The sequence below is a fragment of the Pocillopora verrucosa genome, chromosome 11, assembly GCF_036669915.1.
Source record: "Pocillopora verrucosa isolate sample1 chromosome 11, ASM3666991v2, whole genome shotgun sequence".
Taxonomy (NCBI): domain Eukaryota; kingdom Metazoa; phylum Cnidaria; class Anthozoa; order Scleractinia; family Pocilloporidae; genus Pocillopora; species Pocillopora verrucosa.
Window position 1 is genome coordinate 10694557 of NC_089322.1, and position 21495 is coordinate 10716051.

The 21495-nt window shown below is 36.6% G+C and overlaps 1 protein-coding gene across 2 annotated transcripts; it reads right to left on the reverse strand.

Annotated features, from left to right (window-relative positions):
* Positions 1–1060: 1060 nt before the first annotated feature.
* LOC131768684 (uncharacterized protein PF3D7_1120000-like) lies at positions 1061–21204 on the reverse strand. Of its 2 annotated transcripts, XM_066174291.1 has the most exons (13): positions 20878–21204; positions 20617–20703; positions 19246–19338; positions 15434–15511; positions 14459–14533; positions 13434–13487; positions 12687–12761; positions 11569–11643; positions 10075–10149; positions 3396–3627; positions 2878–2994; positions 2318–2440; positions 1061–2044 (listed from the first exon to the last, which is right to left on the reverse strand). In XM_066174291.1, the coding sequence occupies exons 1-13, from the start codon at positions 21063–21065 to the stop codon at positions 1664–1666; spliced, it is 1653 nt and encodes a 550-aa protein (XP_066030388.1). In that variant the 5' UTR covers positions 21066–21204; the 3' UTR covers positions 1061–1663. The 2 variants fall into 2 exon arrangements, with proteins under 2 accessions (XP_066030388.1, XP_066030389.1); XM_066174292.1 differs by lacking the exons at positions 12687–12761; positions 13434–13487; positions 14459–14533; positions 19246–19338.
* Positions 21205–21495: the final 291 nt, after the last annotated feature.

The following is a 21495-nucleotide window of genomic DNA, read 5'->3' on the forward strand; positions in this document are numbered from 1 at the left end:
GGTAAAACAGGCGTTTTAATCAAAGTCAGAAATGTTGGCGATCCCTTCGCTGCAAGCTCTTCTCCTAATCGGCATTGTTCAACCATTCTTTACTGACAATTGTTTTCAAACTGATCCATGCGATAAAGATCCTTCGCAAAATCACGAGAAATACGTTTATTTTCCTCTGAAGGCCCAGTCAGGTGATACTACTGCGCACTAGCCCGTTTCAGCTTTATAAATGTGCTCATCAGTAAGTCGTGTTTTCAATTATTCCATCGGAAGCAACTTGCTTCAGGAATTGCGACTCAATTTCATCAACATACCACGTAATGTGTCCACGGTAGGTTTCAATCGTCACGTCCGCCCCAAGTTACTACTCAAGTCTCTTCTTCCCAAGACATCATGAAAATTCCAACTTGGAACTCCTGTATATCCGTTGCCATCCAAAGCAGCTAACTTCCAAAGTCGTACATCAAATACTACCATTAGGTTCTATGTAACCGAAGTCACGCGTAATTGTGTTCATCGTTTATTTAAAAAAAAACCTACACGCTACGGTACTAAACATGAGTAGGAAAATACATATTTGGGATAGAAAAATAACAAATAAACTCGCAATAAAGAAAAATATTTACCTTAACAAAGTATAGCTTTAAGGTGGCACAGAGCTGTTAAGAGCAATTTGATATACTTGCTGACTTGTACTTAACTACATTGATGGTTAAGGGGTATCGATGTCCGACAGAGACCAAATAATGTTGCGATCATCCTTTCCACTCCACAGTGTAGTCCCTCTTACATTGTAACCTTTGTTTTTGTCTTAGTTCCCAATGGGTCAAGAGCGAACGTGGTGGCCCAGCTAATGGACCTGCAGCTGTCACCCTATCGAAATACAGTTCCAATTTGTGGAAAGGTTGTAAAATCATGTAAAGGGGCTTCCTAATACACATCTGTATTTTGCACTAATTCACCATGACGGAAAATAGGAGTTTGATCTTGAAATAAGTGGATAATTTTCCGACTAATTTTAAAAATCAAGGGCTAGCGACAACAAGTTAAAACTTGTTGTCGCTAGCCCTTGATTTTCATCCTGAAGAGAACTTAAACAATAAATAACGGCGTCTTAAGAGCTAAACAGTCGCTTTGGTAACCTATTATGACAAAGATACCTATACACACTAAAACTATAGCCTAGGGGCGCTCGCCAATAGTCTAAATTGACCAGCCAAACCGACATATTTATTAGGATAATGCTGTTAAAAAAAATCACTAAACCACTCCAGCCATGATGAACTTGTTGAAAATTGGCGAATATTTACAGAAAAATAACAAAAAAATAAAATTCATACACAGCTTATATTCCTGGAGTTTTCAAATCGGTAGAAGTGTGTTTAGTCCACTACTTACGTTGTTCTTATTTTCGATACAGTCACATAGAATAACTTGAATTTTATTCAATAAGTTTTGTTCCTATTGATCTACAAGTTTTACAGAAATAGTCTCTAAAGTAAAATCGAAATGGCAAAGAGAAATCCTTCCAAAAATCAACAAATCAAATTTCCCTGTTAAATTTACTATCTTTCTTATTCTAAAAAGAGTGAATGTTACTCCAGTTGAACTTGTAATGAGACATTTCTTCCATTCTAAGCTAAGGCACAATTATGCCGGTAGACATAGCTTGTCACACATAGGAGCCAACGAAGCTACGCCCTGTCAAAACGACATCCCCTTTGGCAATAACTCTCTTTTCCCAATCGTAAAGTGTCGGCCATAAGTAACAATAAATCTGTTTTTCTTCTTGGGTGCTGGCCCACCGTTGAGAAGCATTTATCTTAGCTGACGTGCGAAAAGCTTGGCTTTCATTATGATACAATGGGTTAAAAGCCGAAGAATTGTAATCGATTTTGAGCGGAGGGACTTGGGTAACAACCCGCCACGAAAATCGTGTGCAGTACTCAATGTACCCTTTTAGTTCCTTTTTGAGGCTTTTATCATAGCTTGGAAGGATTTCCTCTTTCTTTTTATGTTCCTTCCATTTTTCCTTCAATTCTCTCTTTACAGCCTGTACGGATTGAAATAATACGTATTACACGTGTCATTGTTAAGTTGCATTATTCAAATAATCACAGATAAAAAAGTAAACGGTTTGGTAACCTCCATGAATGGAAGGATGCGACCGAAATGTATATCATGCTGTATCTATAAGCAATATAGTCTAATACTTCGAACCCAGCTTGAAAACTTAACCAAAAAAGCAATGATCAAAAACACACACAAAATAAATAAAAACAAAGACAACATTTCAAACGTAGATTGCCAATAAAGGTTATCTCGCCTTAACAAGCCCTTCCAAATTAAGGTTCTCCCCTCCAGCTGCCACTTTAACGAGGATCATGACCTCACTTATGCAATCTTGTGGAATATCTTTCAATCTTTTCGCAGGTAGGACATCGGGAAGCTTAGGAATAAAAACAAATATACTTAATCTCATGTCATTACAAATGCAACTCTCAGTTTCAAAGTTGTCAGTTTGACTTTTCAAACTGTGTGTACAATTAGACATCCTTATTTTTTTTTTAAAGTCATTTCTAAATGTTTGAAGACGTCTGTCTTACGAATCATGATCCGCCTGTTCATCATAACAAACTCCATGCCACGGACGTCTTCTGAGCCGTCCTTTTTTTTTAAATAAAGAACAACGACACAAACAAACAAATAAACAAACAAACCAAACTAAACCAACGAAGCCAAAACAAAAGTAAACTTATTCGCACGCCTTCTCATTACTTTAGTATGAATTGGTAATTATGGATTGGAAACGTATGAACAAAAAACAACTCAAATAAAGAAGAGCTAGTAAAAATGATGAACATTACAGCACTAAAAATCACGAACCTTATATTTACCATCCCCTAAACCAACACAAGGTGCATCAGTAACCAAAGTGTCCAAAAGCGATGAGTAATAGGATAAAAAGCCAGTTCTCGCCTTTACTGCACATTCGTAAGATAACTGAAAGAAAGAAACTTGTACATGAATTGTAAGGAGACAGATAAAGAGATCTTGTAGATCTGGAAAATTTCAGTTGGTAAGCGCGTTATAAGAATGCACATGTATTGCATATAAATTAAAAAATAGAGAATAAATAGAAAACCAAGGAGGAGAAGAAAAAGTAATGAAGAAATATAAAGAAATAGAAGAAAAAAATATCTGATGAGTATTCATCCCTTAGGTTGAAACGTACGCAATATTACTGTTCTTACATTGGTCCGCGTACAAGATAACAGGCAGCGAATTTATCTTCAAAGGCTATGTGCAATATAAATTTTTTGTCATGGAATCTGATATCGTACAGTATGAATAAAATAAATTATATTTCAACTCCACGACATTTTACAGAACAAACAAATCACCTCAAATATATAACATGCAAGCCTGTACGCCTTTAATTGATCTTCTTCGGACAGCTGTTGAGATCGGCTTTTCTTCATTTTTTTTTCAATCGATTCCACTGCGTCAACGCGTCTTCCATCCCTAAAGTCGTTCCTGTATTCTGCCTCAAGCTCAGACTGCCTGTTTAAGCTCAACGTGTTTTCAGTTCTTCTTTCGTCAATGTTGACTTTTCTCTCCGCCAAAGCAGCATGCCTTGTGAAAATAAGAGTTGCCGGTTAAATTGAGTCAATCAACTGTCGTACCTTCGAAATAACATTTTGTTATTAAGGTCATATCAGTTTCTTTCAAGAAAAGCTACTCTAGGAATAAGATTCAGGGAACCCCCTAAAAAAGAAACAAGGAAATGTTTACTCTCTGATTAAAAAACAAATTGCCCTTTAATTCAGTTTGAACTAGCTTTCGTTTTAGTGGATGATTGTGCCTTTTTGGGGAAAGTTTTGAGGCTAAGTGCGGAGGAAGCCTTTTGAGCATGTTAAGCTTGGTCACACTTTCCTAGCAAAAATATGAGACAATTTCTGAAAAACCTATTAGGGCACCTATCTTGAGTAGATAGCACCCTGAATATTGGGTGTGACCAAATTTTTTAAATTAATTTTTAAAGAATATTTGAGAAAATGTTATTGCAAATTACGCTACATCTTCTTGTTTACCAACCACAGTTGTCCGGTGATGGAATGTTACTTAAAATAGTCAACGTAAAAGAATTTCCATTAACCTTCATGATACTTTCAGCTCGAAATATTGTTATTGCAAGCTGCACATGTTCTGAAAGACACAACTATTAATTCTATCGAAGCCTGGACTTTTTGAGGTATCTTTCGATAGGAGCTTTAGACCTCACTCGAAGTTCAACATTGCCATAATCTTAAGTCTGGTTCTTCACTTGCCGGGCGATGTACTTTACTCCTAACCCATACCTTTTGGCTCATTCGGTATCATTTTCATTATCGTTATTGCCTATTATAATAAATATTCTATTTTCATTATCATTATCAGTATTGTTATATTCAATATTCCTTTTTTCTCTCAGTTAAAAAACACACAAAGGTATATAGTTATATTTCTCTACTTGCTGTGCAAGTTCCTGTTTCTGTTCCCCAATATTTGCAAGGAGTTCATCATTTCATTCCATTAGTAAGGGTCTGCCAAACATGTTTGTATTCGCATGTGCGTATCCAAGTAATTTACTTTTTATCTACACATGTAACTGATTAATTTAAATGTGCTAATAATGCTCAAAAAATACAACTATGCCAAGTGAGGCGTAATACGTTGTAAAGAACAATACGTGATACTTTGTTTTCATTTCGCCCGTAAGCTCTTTTACACCTTCCATTTTGCGGGCCTCGGGTTTTCAACTCAGCGATCGCCACCTTTTTCTAATAATTTTTGAGGATGGATGAAAGAAGTTTGAGATTTGATTTAGTGGAGATCAACATGTGCACATGAGACAACAAAACCTTGAAAGTTGGTCTTAAGATGTTGATGTCTTACTCACCGCCAGAAATCAAGGACATTTCGAGCCCGCTAACAATTATCAGCGGTATATCGTATTACACTCCGGAACAATAGAATATCAAGAGAATTCAATATGGCGGCGATCACGGCTCGATCTGCAAAGAAGCGTGTTTCGTACCATGACTTACACAATTTGAGCACCGCAGATCTTCTATTTGATGAAAAGAAAAAGAAAAGAAGACCTGCAAGTAAATATTTTGGATTTTTCGAGACAGAGCGATGACTTGATGTCAGAATTTTGATTTGCTTTTATTCAAGTTTCGCACCAAGACTACTAAATTTGCATTTAACCCCTTGCATATTTTTATTCCGAAAAGGACCTAAGAACTAATTTATTTCAGTGCAAGAACATAAACAAATATGGCCGATGATTCACAGATCAGCGTTGCTCGCGTTTAACCATTTCAGTCATAGTTTTCAACATGGCGTCTCGTGCCTTACTCAACATGGAAAATAAGGGATATTCTGGCGCGTTGGGAAGTTTTTTGATGAGAGAAAATGACAATTTTACAGGATATTTTGACGCTTCGAACTCAGTAGCAGTCAATTCGATCGAAAGCAGTTGACTTCATTGATGCACTTTCCTGTAATAGGCGAGTGTTTGGGATGGAGAACGACGGATTTTGAAGAACTATATGGCGACTTAGATCAATGAACAATGACAAAAGAACTGGTTCGGGAAGTAAGTGGTTTTTATTTATCGAGACACTGTGAGGGTTGATGGATAGCAGAATCAGTACTGAATATGTCTCGATCGAGAGCAGACGGGATCATGAGCTCGTGATTGTTATATTTTAGAAATTATACAAATTTCCATACAGTTTCTTATATTATTTGGACGCCATTATGGACGAAATGCGCAAGCGCGACCGCCATCTTGTCCAATATTTCTGCCAATGTTCTATGAATCACGAAGTTTAATTTGGAGACGATCGCGAGATATCTATTATGATAAAAGGACATAATTTAGAATTTGATCATATTTTACTTCAACTTCAAAGTAAAACAGCGTTAAGTTTGACTTGGCCCCCAAGCTTCAAATCATTTCAAATAACATCGTCTTTTTTCTCTTTGTGGTCACATAGGACACAAGACTTTAAAAAATGTTCCAGCTTCAGGATTGCGTTTGTCTTACTACAGCCTTCGGCGAACTCGTGTTTGGGATGTTTATGTGGATTTTCCAAGATATGGCTCAAAACCATTTTGGCTTTTTTAGCTCTCCAAGTCTGTTGTACATGGTAAGTAGGCATGTGTTAAAACAACGGCTAAAGTCTCGCCTCAATCATCTCGGATTTTGGCTTATTTTTTTTTGCTGAGTTCTGGTGGAAATTTTTCTAATTGCCCATTTTGTTCTCACTTTATTTTAGGGATCTGCATGGCTGTTTTCAGACCGCTGATGTGCTGATGTATGCGAACGACACAGCGAGTTTTCATGGCAGCTCTAATTCTGCGCAAGTAATTACTGTCTTGAATTCTCGTCTGGCAAGCTGGTCATCTAACAATGAGCTGTATGTTCATCCAAAGAACATTTGGAACTGCAAAGAAACTCAATTGAAGTGATCCTGACCCTAGCAACAACGATGTTCTACTTGGTGATAAAGAGCTGGAGCAGAAATCTCCATACAAATATCTTGGAGTGTACTTGAACGAACATTTGCCTTTTAAAGAACATTCTTCAAAGCTATTTCACAAAGTATCCAGCCAGTAAGGCTTATTATCTAGGATTAGAGATAGCCTTTCTATTCAGACTACCGAGAGGATATTTAAATCAATGATACCATGATTTTATATGGAATAATTTAGCACCAACAGATGGGTTGGAAAACCCTCTATTCACGATACATGATACATAGATTAACGTTTGTTTTCAGAAATTTTTAAGAACTGCTATAGTATCTCTAGTCATTCTCAGGCTACCCGTAGAAATGGCACATTGGGCAGAATGCCTATTGTTCTCGCGACATTTACTTGCAGTGGCGAAAATGTTATAGATCTGTAATATAAGCGGCGAAGCGTAAACAGAGAGGCTCTCATTGATCGAAGATCATGCACGCTTTCCTCCGAAGGGAGTACTGCCTAGGCTCATTAACTTGTCAAGGCGGAGCTAAGAAACAAAGGCTTCGAAACTTATCGTTTCATCTATTGTTTCTGATATCACACTTAAAGCGCGTGTATTTCAAGCTGGCTATACGTTGTATTTTTAAAGTCATTGACGTTTAATTTTTTCAAAAGCCATAACACTTTCATCTCTCTCTACAACCTAAACAACATACATTTCGCTTCCTATCAAGCCTACAACAGTTTGATAAACAGCGGGTGTTTCTATTATTTATCGCTTAGGATTCGATTGTCGCATCGAAAAATTACTTATATCATAAATGAAGGACGAAATAAAGTCTATGAATCGCTTTAACGCAAGTTTTTCCGAATCGACGAAAGGAAAAAACCTACTAAGTAGAGCGCTATTTTAGGATTACAGTTTCCTTCGAGCTTTTTATGATAATTCTATCCCTGGACTGGAACTGATCATCAGCATACTTTTTTTGATGCCTAAACACTTGTTCCCAAGCCGAACATTATTTAGCGGTTTTTATTCCCATTCCACGCAATAGCTATCTCATCTAACTGCATCCGATTGTTGGACGATCGGGGGTTCAGTGAGCTCTAAAGAGAGTTCCCGGTCGCATTCAAATTGCCGAGCGATCGGGGAGATTCAGTGAGCTCTGAAAAGAGCTCCCGATCGCATACAGATTGCTGGTCAACGTGCGCCATCATGACTTAACTTAAATGAAGGTTTGACAGCTGATACACATAGCAGTTTTAAAATTTGCGGCAGCTGTGAATAGTTTTACAAGCAAATGAGTTTCAACAATGGGTATGTTTAGTTTGACAGGTGTATTGTTATTCATGGCTAGGCTAAAGACAATGGCTCGCTCACCTTAGTCATCATATGTACATATTTAGATTTTCTTATAATTATCTTAAAATACGATTGATATTTTAGTTTTATTTATTTTATTCACTTCAGTATTGTTTTGTATAATTTACCAGGGCACCCATTGATATCAGCAATTGCTGACGGGTTTACCTTGGCTGAAGATGAAATTATCATTATTATTAGTATTTTATTTTTAATTTTTATAATTATATATAATTTTTTATAATTAATAAGTGCTAACTAGAGGTAAAACTTCGGTATAAATTATTTATCACACGGTCCCCAAATTCCTCATCACTGTCAGTTTATTGTTTATTTAGCTTTCGGTCTAACTAGTTCATTTACCTCAAAAAAAATGCGTGGGCTTTGTTTCATGAGTTTTCTTTATGTTCGTGTGTTGTTCGAAACAAATGGGGTTAGCTTGACTCAGTCTGGTTCATTTCAGTAGAATGCTTCTGTCTTGTGAAATGACTTCCGAGTCGAAGTGCACTATAAAGCTCGCAGATTAATATAATCAAACTTTCTCTGGGATATTGACTACACTATTTCTGTCGTAATTAAAAACGAATATCAGATTGGAACCAGTTTGACTTGCATTTCACCTTGCTAGAAATGTCTCGATCCTTCAATTTTTATTTCTTCACTAATTGAGATTGATGATAAGAATAAACTCTCATGTTCTCTGCTTTTCAGGTTTTTTGATACTATTGACAGAACGGATAGCTGTGACATATCTGGTCTCTCTTGTCTTTGTACACACCTCTCCACCTATGGTGCAATACTCGATCATCTATTGAGGCTTTGGGGTAGTTTGACCAAAATTAAGTCTTCAAATTTTGATGAAATTTGTCGCATCGCTGACCGTAACTGATGATTTATCCTTCACTAATGATTGAAAATGAGTTTCTTTAATCTAATGAAATCCATTATCATTCCTCTTTTTCTAACAGGCTATCTTCTGACGTAACGACCATATCTCTAAAACTAACGTTATCTTACTTTTCTTTACCCGACATTGACCTTTTTTGTTTTGGTAATCGGCCCCGCCAGTTGTGATTCATGTCAAAAAAAGAGACTTTTGAAACTAAACATAAACTTCTGAAAACTTTTATCCTTCGCTTGAATTGAAAGTACATTGCACTTACAGTTGAAGCTCCACAAAAAGCTCACAGGAAAGTGAGTACTTCAAATGATCAACGCTAACTTGAGATAATAATGACAAGTACTATCCAATGCGTCTATGCTCTTCGAACAGCCTCTTGAATCCTTCATTAATAACGTCATTTACATCGATCGCTCAAACAATCATAAAACAAGACTCGAAGTTGTTTGCATACTCTTTTGCTTTTTGAAAATCACCTCCTTCCGCACACCTCACAACAATTTTAAGACTTTGACGCTTAAATCTAAGTTACAGAGGGAAAAAAAACAAGAAAGGTTCTGTCAAATACTCCATCTATTGTTGTTTTCCGACGTATCTTAAGCTTCTCTTCTAGTCTTTAGGGGAAACCGACGCGGGCGCATACCAGCGGTTACTCGCGTCAAACAAAAAAAATGTATAAAACATGCTCAGACAAAATACCTCTCTACTGACAGGTTGGTTTTTAACACCCAATCATGTGGGACTTATACTCAAGTAAAGAAAAAAATCCTCGCAGGTGAGCTACAATCATTGAAATCGGAGAAAAAGAAGCCTCGTTGGGTGCTGCTAACAAGAAAACTGTATGTGAGAGTATTGCAAATGTTTGAACTGTTCTTTGTTCCCGTGAAGGAATCTGATCAAATCAAAGTCAGACAAGAGATCAAAGATCACAGATCACCATATTAATTTTAAGGCCACATTAAGTTTCCGAAGGTCAACAAGTTCTACCAGATATATAGTAATTGCAAGCCTATTAACTAATAAGATTATAAGCACCAAACAGATGTACATAAACATGTCTGATTTCGGAAAGTACGTCAAGTCTAGAAAGTGACTAAAAGTGTTAAATAAATTAGGAGAGATGATTTTTAGTGGAGGGCCAATATGGAGGATTTTAGTCCACTACATTCATACTCTTTTGGCCGTTTAGATTATGACTCGTTGCCCCTGTCCTGTCTCAAATTCAATTCATAGCAGTCAGACTTAAGGAAAATACAGTGAAATATGAAAAAAGTTTAAATCATATAATTTAAGAATTTACCTTCCCTCTAGCTCTTTAATTTTCTCCTTTGCCTCTTCTTCCTTCTTCTTCGATTCTTCTTTGAGTTTCAGATTCCTATGAAAAGAAAGAGCTTATGATTAAAAAACCAATTGAAACCGCACTCTTCACATGGACTCATAAAAATGGGTCTTATGTGGCACCATTTGAAAAATAGTAATAAAACTAAACTAGTGAGCAGCACTCTGCAAACAGTTGTTGTAAAACTTGACTTAATTTCCGACGCGATTTGTCAAATTGTCATAGACTTTTCCAGGGAGTTCTACAAGTAAACACTAAACACCTGTATTTATAAGGCATTGCATTTTAGTAAGTTGTTCTTAAAGGTCCTTAAACAAGTGTGAGAGCAATTTTTATGAAGTGCTCATGCCTTTCTAGCCGATGATTGGCCAAAGCTGAGGACCTGAATATCTTTTATGGGGAAACAAAAGCCTTTACAAAAGCCTAGAAATGCTACAAAGAATGTCACGACACCTTCAATTACGCTCTGCTCACGTGAAACGGCGGTCATGTGACCCCAGAGATACACAGTAGGCAGGGGCAAGAATTCCAGCAACAAATCAATGTTTGTTTTAAGTGCACTGTCATTTTGCATGGACATTGGACAGTCTCTTTCTTGTATTAAGATTCGTGGGGTGAGCATGGAATCTACAAAACTAGGTGAGTTACATTTTGTATATTAACTTATATATGAGTATATTTCGTGATTTTCTCCTCCTTTTCCTTAAGAAGGGTGTCATTTCTGAGAGAAGAGATTCAAAAGCAAAACAACTCACTCTGGTCTCGTGTGTTTTTGTAAATTTTATCGATAGATATGGAAACCCTCTCAGATGAGCAGAAGCTAAAATGTACTCACCATCGTCTCGATTTAGTTGCCTACCAAAATTTAACCTTTCTGTTCTGCCAGAATTAATTCTAAGCGTACAAAATGCACACTGGCGAGATTTCTCTTCAACTCAATTACATATTTACACCCGGAAACAATCGAAACTCATCTTTCGAAGTTTTAGCTGAACACAGACTCTTGAATAAAATAGATGACTCTGATTATTTGCCCATGGAGCAATAGATATTTTAAAGTGATCAATATTCAACAGTATTCACTTTGCTTTGTAACTGCTTTTACCAGTGGCAAGAAAAATGCTAGGAATAATTGTTTAACATCTAATTTGACATTCAAGCCTGGATTTATGACCTGCAAGATTCTTGTTGTAGTCCTCATACATTTTCTGGATATAGCCACTTCCCTTCAACAAACTTTAAGATCAGTCAAGAAATGATTGAAATCCTGTTTTTAGGCGTGAAATCTGATGTAAGATCCGCTTTAAATAGACTCAACACAAATTGACCTTAAATGTGTCAAGTTTTTGCGGTGGACGACTACAGCTTCGTCGAAGAGAATTGTCATCAAGACTCAATTTTTGTTTATTCCAAACCGATTCTACTGATTGAATCAGGCGGTTGATATAGACTTACTTTTCTTTCATTGTCTGTATTTCGCGTAACAATTTATCGACCTCCTTCTGATGTTCATTTGTCAGGCCTTCAGTTCTAGCAACAAAGAATTAAAGATCTCATTTTAGGAAATAAAAAAAAAATCACCCACTGATAACAGGTTAACCAAAGAAGACATAAAAAGATTAATCAACTTCATCTATACAGTACTTATCTGCTGCCTAAGAATTACCATTATCATTTGTAGGTAAATTATTTTACCGAAAAATTATCAATGACTCTTAAACTATTCCTTCATCACGGAAAATCCTCCCATGTACTGTAAGTATTTAGTGCTAAATTATAAGCTCGTCTCTTTTGGAAAAGGCTTCAGAGTCACCCTTAGCTTATAAAATGCTCAAAATCCCGCCAACAAGGTTTAGCTTTTACTTTCACTTTCCCTTTTCTTCTCTCTTTATTTCTATAATCCGCCTTTCATTCTTCTCCTGTTCACCTCCGAGTCTCTCGATTCTGGCGTTTTCAGCGTGCTTCCGCGGTATTTCAACTGAACGATCGTCACTTTGTCTTATAATTTTTGAAGAGGGCTGAAAGAATATATCAAGTTTAACCATTTATAACTCTGTGGATACTCATGGCGTTTGATGGCTCTTCGGATGAGGATACTTTTGTGGACAAAGTGCGAACAAAACGCGAAAAAAAAAGACCGAAAATTTTGAACTGTTCTTTGTTCCCGTGGAGGAATATGATGAAAATCAAAGTCAGATAAGAGATCACAGATCGACATAATATTTACCCATAATCACAACTATTTTAAGGCCACATTATGTTTCCGAAGATCAACAAGTTCTACAAGATATATAGTAACTGCAAGTCTATTGACTAATAAGGTTATTAGCACCAAACAGACGTACATAAATATGTCTGATTTCGGAAAGTACGTTAAGTCTGGAACGTGACTAAAAGTGTTAAATAAATTCGGAGAGATGATGTTTGGTGGCCAATATGGAGGATTTAAGTCTATTACGTTCATACTCTTTTGGTTGTTAAGATTAGACTCGTTTCTCCTGTTTTGTCTCAAATTCAATTTATAGCAGTGAGAAATGTAAAAAAAAATTAAACCACATGATTTCAGAATTTACCTCTCCTCTCGCTCTTTAATTTTGTCTTTTGCCATTTCTTCCTTCTTCTTCAATTCTTCTTTGAGTTTCAGATTCCTAAGAAAAGAAAGAGCTTATTCATATAGCATACAATTCACGATTAAAAATGGGTCGTATGTGACACCATTTAAAGAAATGATAACAAAACTAAATCAGTGAGCAGCACTCTGCGAATGGTTGTTGTAAAACTTGCCTAAATTTCCGACGCAATTTATTGAATTGTCAGACCTCTCCGGGGAGTATACACCTGTATTTATATGCCATTGCATTTTAGTAAGTTATTCTTAAAGGTCCTGAAACAAGCGTGAGAGCGATTTTTATGAAACTGTTTGGCTAACACACAACGCTCATACCTTTCTTCGCGAATTAACACCCAGAGAAGGTTAATAGAAACGAAAGGTTCACAATGATTGGTCAAATCTGAGCATCTGAATGTTTTTTATTGGGAAAACAAAAACGTGTACAAAAGCCTAAAAATGCTACAAAGTAAGAATGTCACGCCACCTTCAATTACGCTTTGCTCACGTGGAACGGCGGTCATGTGACCTCAGAGAAACACATTAGAACGATTGCTGCAGGGGCAAGAGTTCCAGCCATAAATCAATGTTTGTCTAAAGTGCACAGTGATTTTGCGTGGACATTGAACAGAGTATCTCTCTTGTATTAACATTCATGGGGTGAGCACGGCATCTTCAAACAAGTTGAGTTACATTTTGTCTATTAACTTACATTTGAGTATATTTCGCGATTTCCTCCTCCTTTTCCTTAAGAAGAGTGTCAATTCTGCGAAAAGAGATTCAAAACCAGAACAACTCACTCTGATCTCGTGTGGTTTTGTACCCACCATTGTTCACCATATAATTTTTGAAGAGGTCTGAAAGAATATACCAAGTTTAACCATTTGTAACTCTGTGGATACTTGTGGCGTTTGCTGACTCTTCGGATGAGGATACTTTTGTGGACAAAGTGCGAACAAAACGCAAAAAAAAAGGCCGAAAACTTGAAGTTTGAGATTTGGTTTCCTGAAGATCAAGATGTGCGCATGAGACAACAAACCTTTACAGTAAGTCTTAAGATGTTGATGTCTTACTTCTATGAATCACGACATTATTTTGGAGACGATCGTGAGAAATTTGTTACCATGAAAGAAGATAATTTTGAATTTGATCTTATCTTACTTCAACTTTGAAATAAAATTGCGTTAAGTTCGAGGTGTCCCCCAAGCTTCTTTTCTTTCTCTTTGTAGTCACATAGGACACAACGCTTCAGGATTGAGTTGCTCTTACTACAATCTTTGGCGAATTCGTTTTCAAGAGGTTTAGGTTGATTTTCCAAGTAATGGCTCACAACCGTCTTTGATCTTTTTAGCTCTCCAGGTCTGTTGTACATGGTATGTAGGCATGCGTCTTAACGACGGTTATAGTCATGCCCCCATCATCTCCGGTTTTATATTATTTTTTTGTTGTGTTCTGGTGGGAGTTTTTCTAATTGCCTATTTGGGCTTGAAGTGCTAACTAGAGGAATAATTTCGGTAAAACTTGTTCATCAAATGGTCCCCCAATCCCTCACTACTGTCAGTTCATTGTTTTGGTGGAGAGCCAATATGAAGGATTTAGCGACGTTCATACTCTTTTGGCCGTTAAGATTAGCCTCGCTGCTCCCGTGCTGTCTCAAATTCAATTTATACTAGTGAGATGGTATGAAAATACAGTGAAATTTAAACAAATTTTAAATGATATAATTTGGGAATTTACCTTTCCTCTTGCTTTGTAATTTTGTCCTTTGCCTCTTTTTCCTTTTGCTTCAATTCTTCTTTGAGTTTCAGATTGCTAAGAAAAGAAAGAGCTTCTTCATGCACCGTACAATTATGATTAAAAACCAACTAAATAGCATTCTTCACATTGTGTTTTGTTAAGTAAATCCTAAAGCATCAAAATTGTTTTTGCCAACATTTATTTCTGGAAAGCAATTATTCGGCATTCTGACATTAGTATCAGCTAAAGCACCTCAACTTAACAATTTTTGCCGCGTCAAATTTATTTGTGAGATGCAATTTGGGGGTAACTTAAATACATTTATAATCTATGGAAAATATAACTGTATTAATAACTGAAATTTTAATTTAAAGCCAGGAAATCTGTTGGCAACAGTTGTGTTGCCCTTTGCCATTTTGCTGTTATGGATTTGTTTTGATAAAATTTCACGTTAAATCATATTTTAAAGAAAAATGTCTCTAAATCAGATTGGAGATTTTCATTTCAAGTCAAGAATTCTGAATTTGTTTGAGGTTGCAAGAGTGGCACTTTCGCTTGGGAAATATACCAATGCATTGAAAATGTCGAAAGATATTTGATTTACGTAAATTATTCAGTGACGACTTAGTAATATCATAGGCATATCAACACTCAGATTGAAAATCTTTACAAATTTCATTCTTTCAAGATTTTCCCCGTTCTTTAAACCACTTTGATGTACCTTTAATTGTGATCTAGTACCTTTAGCATATCTTTGCTCTTCTTTTGAAGCTCAGAACTTCTTATCTCAGTGGAGACGAAGAGTACAACAAACTTTTTTCGTCTATTTATGGAGCACCACAAGTAAGTGGCAGTTAAATGAGTCTAAGGAGTGCTGGTTTCGAGGAACACTAACCATAGCAATTTAGAGGGCGATTTTATAGGTCTTAAACGTAGCTATTTTACTCATTAGGATATTAATTTAGGTGTTCTCACTCCTCTTCCACCAGTTTTAACTGTTCTTTGTTTGCCTCTATTGTATCCTCTTTTTCCTTCAATTCTCTCTCCACGTACCTAATAACAAAGTGTAGCGTGAGGGAGCAGATAGGGAAATAAAAAAATTTCAGTCGTTTAACCATCGCCAAAGAAAAGGTCTGACACTTACTTCTGGTGGTATAATAGAGACATTTAGCACCAGGCTTTTTGCATTAACGGCAAACCTGAAACGGCAGTTCCAGGTTAGGCGTTTGGTGTGTGACGTTTATGGCTTCTACCACTTAAGCTACAAAACTTCGAAAAAAACATGAAATTGAATTTTCAGACAACAGCAGTGTTTGATTTTCAAATGGCAACAAGAAGTCCTATTTTCATTCATTCGCTAAAAAATATATCTAAACTTGCTCTAAAAAGACTGGTTTACATAACATTCGCGCGTTGAGAACTCCGAACGTGACCACAGGGCCTGATCACGTGACCTCCACCGGTTTGCCGTTCGAGGTTTCCGCCGAAAACCCTGGTGCTAAATGTCACTAATACCTCCTGATCAACGTGTGGCAGTTTGTAGAGTTGAATTGTGGTATGCTTTTCAAAATAGAGGGCTTTTTTGTCACGCACTCTATATTTCAACACGAAAACGAGGCCGAGATTTAAATTGACCTTTTAGCTCCTGATGGATAAGCGAGTGTGACTAATAATTAAAGGAGACTTCACAGTCAAGTAAGTAGATGTGAAATATATGACAAGATGATGATAAGGTATGTCACGTGACTGCTTTCAGTTCATCCCACTTCAGTTCCAAATGCTCGCGTTACGGTTTGAATTTAACTTTTAAAAAAATGGTCATCGAATCACGACGTAAGACTAACAGAGTCCTGAACAATTTGAATAAAATATAACAGAAGCACAGGCGGGCAGAAGTGGTATTTTTGAGTGTATCCTTGAAGGATTTCTTTTGCTATCCACCTCCCAACACCACGGGAATTGCACTGGAAAGTATACTAACGGTTGCAGGAGTAAATGAGTCAAAATCATCCTTTTTGCAATACTATATCCTGTTTTATTACATTCAAAGTAAAATAATGATACACATGAAAAATTACGCGCTTCTGATAAGCTGAAAACGAATGCATTCTTCATGTAACACGAGTGTAAAGTTATAACACGAAGGCAAAAAATTTCGTCGGCCTTGATTTTCTGTATTGATTTTTTCATGTTAATTATTAATAAGTAATGACACAATTTTGGGTGCAGTTTGATGCAACTGAGCGTTTGTAAATTTTTCAAGACAGCAATTTGGACTCGCCCCACGAGCTCGTGCAATTTTGTTGTCTTTGAAAAATTTACTCGTACTTGTTTACACCTAATTTCACTCGAAGTCATTTTACTACCTCTTCGTATGTATATTTACTATTATCAGTCTACTATAGTTAATATTATTTTGGTTTTATATGGATTACTTTAAAATACCACCTTTGCACTCCTCTTATTGCTTAACATTTTTTTAAATTAGTTCACGATTCTGTATGGAGTAATCTTAGGTCGTGATTCGATAGCAGCGATAACGCGTTCGCTAAATAAAATTCAAACTGTAACATGAACATTCGCAAGAGGATTTCGATGGAGTTTAACCGTCAGTAGTCAAAGAGAAAATGCAAATCAATATTAACGGTCAAACGGTTTAAAGAATTTGTATACTTCAGTCGCTTGCTAACAACAGCTCAAGATCTGGAAGAATCTTTTGGATGGTTAACTGGTCTTCAGAATACCAAAAATGCTCAGTTTATCCTCATTTTCACCGATTTTCGCTTGAGATTTCATTTAATACTATAATATTAAAAAATGGCTGACTATATTGATGACTTGTCTTTTACCCACCACTACGCATTGTTTCTGTCCATCGACAAGATCACAACTGAGATCACGCTTAGATCGCGTCGAGTGTCCTGAGAGCTTTCGATACCTCTTATAACAAAAATCACCACTGACAGTTTTAGCCAGATTATTAATGATTCCCTCAAAATCCACGACATTTTTATCTTCGATCTATGTTTGAAATAGTGAAAGTAAGCAAAAGACTAACGTTCGAATTGAATGGATGAGAATCCTAGAAGTGTGCGAGATGCAAACGTAACAATCCAGTGAAAGAGAATCTTAGAAGTACTCGAGATACTTAAGTAACTCACGAATGAAGGAGTTTCTTGCAGTGCGCGAGACTCTAAGGTAACAGTCAAATCAAAGAGAATCGTAAAAGCGCGCGATATACCCACATAACAAAGTTTCATATCTACAAGTAACCATGCAACAAAATTCTCAGTTATTGAATTGGTTCTTACTGACAGAAGAAATCTTTCAGGTGCACCGCCAAAATCGGCTTGTAGCAAATCTTTTAGTTGTTGATTTTCGTCCTCAGCCGCGCGAAATGCCATCAGCAAAGCCACTGAATACGTAACTTTCGGATTTTCTCTTCGTATTTTGGTTTCCTTCCCCTTCTAGAAAAGTTTAATGTCATTTTCTATAAGCAATACGGATATTTCACTGTTTTAGCAGCCATAATCCGAGAAAATTCCAACAAACAATCAAGGATTGAGCGGAATGGTGAAGGCTTTGCCCTTCTTTCATCAACCTGACCGGGTGGCGCCTAAGACGAGTGACGTGTCGGCAGCTGATTTGCGATATCAATCTCACGTGAAAAATATGGTAATTCTTTTTCGCTGAGCTGGAAATCCTTATATAACACCGTAGTTTATATGATAATCTAAAGTAACAATTTAATGAGAGAATCATAAATGTGCGCGAGATACTAACGTAACAATCGAATGAGAGAGAATCCTAAAAGTGTATGAGATACTAACGTAACAATCTAATGAAAAAGAATCCTAAAAGTGTGCGATATACTAACGTAACAATCTAATGAAAAAGAATCCTAAAAGTGCGCGAGATACTAACGTAACAATCTAACATAAGAGAATCCTAAAAGTGAGCGATATACTAACGTAATAATCGAATGAAAGAGAATCCTAAAAATACACAAGATACTAACGTAACAATCTGATAAACCGTTAACAAAACTATCCTGTCTCATTGACACCCTTTTGCCATTTAGGATGGTATCGTCAGTAGTATCGAAACATACCTTTCATATTTAACAATGCCGTTTTTAATGCAGATTGTAATTCCTCTCGTTTTCAATCTATTTTTATGTTTGTGTCTTATCAACATTTTGCCAAAGATACATCTCTCTTTATATTGTATCGCCTCGTTTTCAATTCTGATTCAACAAGCTTAAAAAGACATTGAAATTCCAGATGCAAATAAGATCAATTTACTGAGGTAATGGTAATAAGTTAGCTACCTTCTTGATACTTCTACTAGAATAAGACAAAAATGCTGACATTGGCAATCACGTGACGTTTCTCATCATCATCTTGTCACATATTTCACATATCTATTTACTTTGCTGTGAAATTTCCATCATTTTTTAGTCGCATTTGCTCGTCCATTGGGAGCAAAACGGTCAATTTAGATCTCAGCTTCGTTTCCTGTTCAATTCAATTCTACGAACTGCCACACGTTGATCAGGAGATCTTTCTCTACCAGAATCAAGTGTCAGAATTTTCTGTGGCGATGGTTGAACGAAACTACTTTCTTTCGGTATCTGCTTCCTGACTATTAAGCAAAATTATATATTTATACATATATATTTGTATGCGGAAGGATATACATGCTAGAAAACCTGCAATGTGATTTGCAGTCCTAACAGTTTTCTAAGAATCACTATAAAAATATACGAAATGCGAAATCGAGTAAACCTGTCTCTGCTGAACACCATTGAGCTGTGTACGCTTTTCATGGCCTCAAGTGCTGCAGTCATCTCTCTTACAGTTTGGTCCAGGGTTGCTAAACTGTAAAGAACGCTACCACTTATTCAAAATTGATATTTGATGATTAAAAATAAGATAAATTAACATATTGAACGTTATTATCATGGCAATGATAATGATGATGATAATAATATAGTATTCGCCCATTATTATTACTATCATCTACATCAATGGCAATATGTAAGGTTAAAACTCGAGCCAAGAGGCCCACACTACCGGAACTTATCGCTTTTTCCGTCGACTGAATCTATCAGTCAGGAATGATGTTCATAATGCCATTCATTTATTGTAACGTGATCTCGGTTCACAACCTGTGAAAAAACAGTTAGCTTATCTTATTGAGGAAAAAATGTGGACGGGAAAAACCAAGTAACTACTAGTTTCAAAACTTTGTCTTTTCTAGGCCTTAATTGTTTCTGCTAGGTCCATCGCGGCTTCCCTTTGTGAATTCCAATTTGAAAGGATCCTCGGGACTAAAACCACACTCTCCCAAGAATTGGGGAGGAGCGTTAATCGAATTAGTCAATTACACCAATTACAAACCCTACTAATGTCCATAATAATGTTCAGCTCGGAACTTTATCGTGACAATTACGCATGATATTTTCGTGAAGTTATTGTTGCGTTACAGGATCGCGATCGACCTTTTTGAATTAATTACCAACACGGTTGAATCTCTAATCTCGAATTATCGTTACGATGTCGCAAATACATCAGATAAAAGGTTAACATTTGCCTACCGTTTATCTTATCGAATTCGCCCGTGAAATCGTCCTTAACAGATGGTTAACCCCAAATGTATTTTTTTTCCGGAGACAGCAGATCGATTAAATCGTTGATGCCAGACCGAATCACGTTTGAAGAGCACTGACAAAGCACTGACTATAAATATCAAGATTCCAACGACAGGTACATGTGAGGTTTGTTATGAATACGAATGCGCGTCAAGTTTTGTGTGATTCATTGAATTATCACTTAATTAACCGCAAACGACTCTTGCCCGGATTATGTTATGTCGGTACGTCAGATCTAGTAAATTATTGAAATGATCTTTAGGGAATGTATTGCGTTGTGGTGTATATTCTTTTCGATTTTTCAGCATGCAAAGCGCAATTGAACTTTTCGATATAATTTTGAAAAAGGTTCATTAAAAGGGTCCTTTAGGAAAATTCTAGATATTTGCTCATGGTCAGTGGCTCTTGAGTATCTTTAGTTTCTCCCTAAACACTTATGACTGACCCTACCCCCGTCATATGGAAGCTCGCACATGACAGTGTACAAGTGAAAAGCCCGACTTACCTTTGAGTATTCGCGTTTATTTCTGCTTGAAAACATTCCAGTTGCTTTTTCGTGTCTGATCGTGCTAATCCGTCTGACTCATCTCTTCTGCTTAACAAGAAAAAATCTGCTGATGAAGTTGTCTCGTTAACACCAGACACTTAGCTATGTATTAGATTTAAATATGTGACATTAAACTTGGAGATATGTGAAAATTTAAGGCAAGATATCTGCACGGTATATTCTAATTTTCGATTCATTCGTCAATGTTGTGTTACGTACCCGTGTTCGGTCGCTTCGGGCTGATTTGTAGCCCTTGTTTCCTTCTCAAACCACTGCTCAATCTTTTCCGGTAAATTGGAGAAGACATCGCGGTTAGCTTTTAACGCAGCGATGAACGACTTCCTTGAACGAGCTCGAGCGTCGTCGATCGTCGTTTGTGATTCAGTTGGGGATTGTGTATCTGTCATTGTCACAATACAGCGAATAAAGAGCAATGATTTAAAATATCGAGTTCTTGCACATGTAGAGGGTTGATAACCTAAATCGATAGACCATTTTTCACGGTTGAGAGATCCGATGCTGAAATACCATGACTCTTAATTCGCACTTTGCCTCGTTCTCGTGCCTCAGTGGAGGATGTTACAAGATTTCTGAGAAAAACCGGTAGTGTCATGTACTTATTGCTATTTATTTGTTCATTTATTTTTATTTTAAAATTTTGACAAACGATTTTTAAGCTGAGCATAACATACAACTTGTCAAAAGCTTAAAACAGACGAAAATCCAATCGAATATACGCCATAATTCATATACCACAGTCCTCCAAATTGATTTCAACAGCGTCTGATCTCGCTTATTGAAAGAAATCGTCATCTTTGAGGCCATTCTAATTATGAC

What these genes read in the sequence shown, in the direction of transcription:
- LOC131768684 (XM_066174291.1), bottom strand. Translation starts at nt 21,065, where the DNA reads ATGACAGATACACAATCCCCAACTGAATCACAAACGACGATCGACGAC. An exon ending in ATCGCGAAATATACTCAAAT is followed by an intron (nt 12,762 to 13,433) that starts GTAAGTTAATAG and finishes TTCTTTTCTTAG; the next exon opens with GAATCTGAAACTCAAAGAAG. An exon ending in ATTAAAGAGCTAGAGGGAAG is followed by an intron (nt 3,628 to 10,074) that starts GTAAATTCTTAA and finishes TATTTTCACAAG; the next exon opens with GCATGCTGCTTTGGCGGAGA.